Source organism: Pteropus alecto, unplaced genomic scaffold (genome assembly GCF_000325575.1).
Source record: "Pteropus alecto unplaced genomic scaffold, ASM32557v1 scaffold48, whole genome shotgun sequence".
Lineage (NCBI taxonomy): Eukaryota > Metazoa > Chordata > Mammalia > Chiroptera > Pteropodidae > Pteropus > Pteropus alecto.
The window spans coordinates 2042832-2045938 of record NW_006442110.1 but is presented as its reverse complement, the minus strand read 5'-3'; the positions used below and the strand labels follow the sequence as shown (position 1 = coordinate 2045938).

The 3107-nt window shown below is 68.0% G+C and overlaps 1 protein-coding gene across 1 annotated transcript in view; it reads left to right on the top strand.

Moving 5' to 3' along the window:
• Positions 1-3107, top strand: part of SSPO (SCO-spondin) — a 46904-nt gene that overhangs the window by 39743 nt on the left and 4054 nt on the right. Inside the window, 9 exon segments of the mRNA XM_025039004.1 lie at positions 101-291; positions 503-549; positions 801-1079; positions 1363-1521; positions 1670-1786; positions 2070-2208; positions 2361-2563; positions 2713-2840; positions 2937-3079. Coding sequence (XP_024894772.1) covers positions 101-291; positions 503-549; positions 801-1079; positions 1363-1521; positions 1670-1786; positions 2070-2208; positions 2361-2563; positions 2713-2840; positions 2937-3079 — 1406 coding nt within the window.

Genomic DNA, 3107 nt, shown 5'->3' with positions numbered 1-3107 from the left:
GCTTGGGGGGTCTTAGCAGCCGTTCGCACCGTGCCCGTCCCTTCACTCAGCAGCATGTGTGCACCTGCTGTGCACCCTCTGTGCACCCTCTGTGGGCCAGGCACGGTGCCGGCGTGCGTGTGCGTAGATGCTGCCACACAGCCCTGTCCCTGTGTCCCCTCCTGCACAGGGGCTGTTGGAGCAGACTGGGGGCTGTGTCCCTGCAGAGCAGTGTAGCTGCCAGCACATCTCAGGAGGAGTTAGGGTGACCCTGGCCCCTGGGGACCACCTGCGCCTGGGCTGTAAAGAGTGGTGAGTGATGGGGGTGGGGGAGGTAGCATCAGGGGGCCGGGCCGGCGGAGTGAATTGGAGAGAGGGAGGGGCCACCCACAGAGAAGGCCAGGCTAAGCCCCGTACCCCGTCCTGTTGCAGCTGAGCCTAGAGCTCAGGTCACCCCCACATGCTCACTGCTCTGGGCTGGGTCCTGCCTCCCAGAGCCCACCCTGCCTGTCCCCTCCCGCAGTGAATGCCAGCACGGAGAGCTGCAGTGCACCAGCCAGGGCTGTCAAGGTAATTTTGGGCTAGGGAGACCGACTGTCCCCATTTGCCCAGGACTGGGGGGTTTCTGGGACCTGGAACTTTTAGTACCAGGACTGGGACAGTCCCAGACAAACCAGGACGGCTGGTCACCCTACCCAGATCCTCCACACCCCCTTAGTCTTCCTGGTGGTAACCTGAGCCCCTCCCTCCCTCTGCACCGGGGTCCCTGAGTCTGGGGGATGGTCGCTGGGAAGGCACCCACCACACGCTGTCTGTCCTAGGTCTTCTGCCTCTGAGCGGCTGGTCTGAGTGGTCACCCTGTGGGCCCTGCCTGCCCGCCAGTGTCCTGGCCCCTGCCTCCAGGGCCGCCTTAGAGGAGCGGTGGCCGCAGGACCCAGCTGGCCTCTCTCCCACCTTGGCACCTTTGCTGGCTTCAGAGCAGCACCGCCACCGCCTCTGTTTGGACCCTGAGACAGGGAGGCCGTGGGCCGGGGACCCGGACCTCTGCACGGGGCCGCTCAGCCAGCAGCGCCTCTGCCTGGACCCTGGAGCCTGCGGCGGTAATGGGGCGGGGCGTGGACCAGCAGGGGGAGGGGCTTGGGATGGCCAGGAGAGGCTGGGCCATGTTGCTCGGTTGGGTGGCCAGGCAGTGGTCGGACCTGCTGACCCTCCTGCTTGCCCCCAGGGCCTGCTGGATTTGAGGCTGGGTGGGGCCACAGCAGCTGGAAAGAGGGTGCCAGGAGCTCAGGGCACGTGCGAGTGTCTGCAGGGCTGCAGCCCAGGGCCTTGGGGTGGAAGCAGGAAGAAGGGCCCTGGGTTCTGACTTCCGTTTTCTCTCCCCAGACTTGTGCCAGTGGAGTCCTTGGGGGCCCTGGAGCCCCTGCCAAGTGCCCTGCAGTGGGGGGTTCCGGTTACGCTGGAGAGAGGCAGAGGGCCCCGCCAGAGGAGGTTGCCGGGGGCCATGGGCTCAGACCGAGAGCTGCAACACGGGGCCCTGCCCAGGTGACCCCCGTCCTACCACACACGAGCTGACACCTGAGGGGGATGTCTCCTCGCTGCCTCTGCCCCTGGAGGCGTGCAGTGGAAGACAGGGCGCTGTCCTGGGGGCCAGGAATGTCCCCAACACTGACACCTACCTCCTGGTCCTCAGGGGAGAGCTGTGAGGCCCGGGAGACCGTGCTCACCCTTGGCTGTGCCAACCAGTGTCCTAGAAGCTGTGTCGACCTCTGGGACCGTGTGCAGTGTCTGCAGGGACCGTGCCGCCCAGGTGGCCGGGCTAGGCCTGGGAACGCTGGGGGAGCCGGGGCCCACCTCCATTCCTCCTGCTCCCCGAGAGCGCGTGACCCGGGGGCAGCCCTGAGGGTTCCCGGGGTTGTGCCACACAGGGCGGGCTAATGAAGCCACGGGGATGGGGTGGAGCCAGGTCACGCGGGGCTCGGGAAGGCGGGCGCTCGGTGCCAGCCTGAGGCTTTGCACTCCATCTGGAGGCATCTGTCATGAGCACCTGTCCGAGCACCGTATCTGGCTTGTCCTCCCCACCCCACCCCTAGGCTGCCGTTGTCCCCCTGGCCACCTGGTACAGGACGGGCGCTGCGTGCCCATTTCCTCCTGTCGCTGCGGCCTCCCCAGCTCCAACGCCTCCTGGGTGCTGGCCCCCGCCGAGGTGGTGCGCCTGGACTGCAGGGACTGGTATGGCTGCCCGCCAGCGGACGGGCAGGGGGACGGGGAGCTTCGGGTGGGAGGCCTGGGCAGGCAAGTCAGGGCGCTGGGCATCGCGGGGGAGCGAGGGCTCTGTTCGCCGTGACTCGGGGCTTGAGCCCTTTCTGCACACCCTGTCACAGCACCTGCATCAATGGGTCCCTGGTGTGCCCACCCCGTGAGTGCCCAGTCCTTGGGCCGTGGTCAGCCTGGAGCCGCTGCTCGGCTCCCTGTGGTTGGGGCACCACTGAGCGCCATCGGAGCTGTGACGAGGGTCCTGGGGGGACGCCATGCCAGGCCCAGGACACAGAGCAGCGGCAGGAATGTAACCTGCAGCCCTGCCCTGGTGCGTACGTGGGCCGTGGGGGGGCTGTTTTTCCCTCCAGGGCTGCGGAGCCCAGGGCCCCGTCCCAGCTGGCATTCGCCAGGGCAGGTGGCAGTCCAGGGCAGCCCCCTCCCTGGAACCCCTCCCCACTCTCTGTGCACTGCCCCCAGAGTGCCCACCTGGCCAGGTGTTCGGGGCCTGTGCCACCTCGTGCCCACGCCTCTGCTCACATCTTCGGCCCGGCGCCCTCTGCGTGCCTGAGCCCTGCCAGCTTGGCTGTGGCTGCCCTGGAGAGTGGGTAGGTGCAGGCGCTGTGCCCCGACTCCCGCGTGGCTGGGGGTGGGGTGCGGGAGAGGCCGTGGTCTGAGTGTGACTGGAACCCGCCCTGCCCTAGCTGCTGCACAATGGCACCTGTGTGCCCCCTGCCGCGTGTCCCTGTGCCCAGCTCTCTCTGCCCTGGGGCCTCACCTTGACCCCTGAAGAGCAGGCCCAGGAGCTGCCCTCGGGGACTGTGCTCACCCAGAACTGCACCCGCTGGTGAGGGCCATGGTCGGGGCTGGGGTGG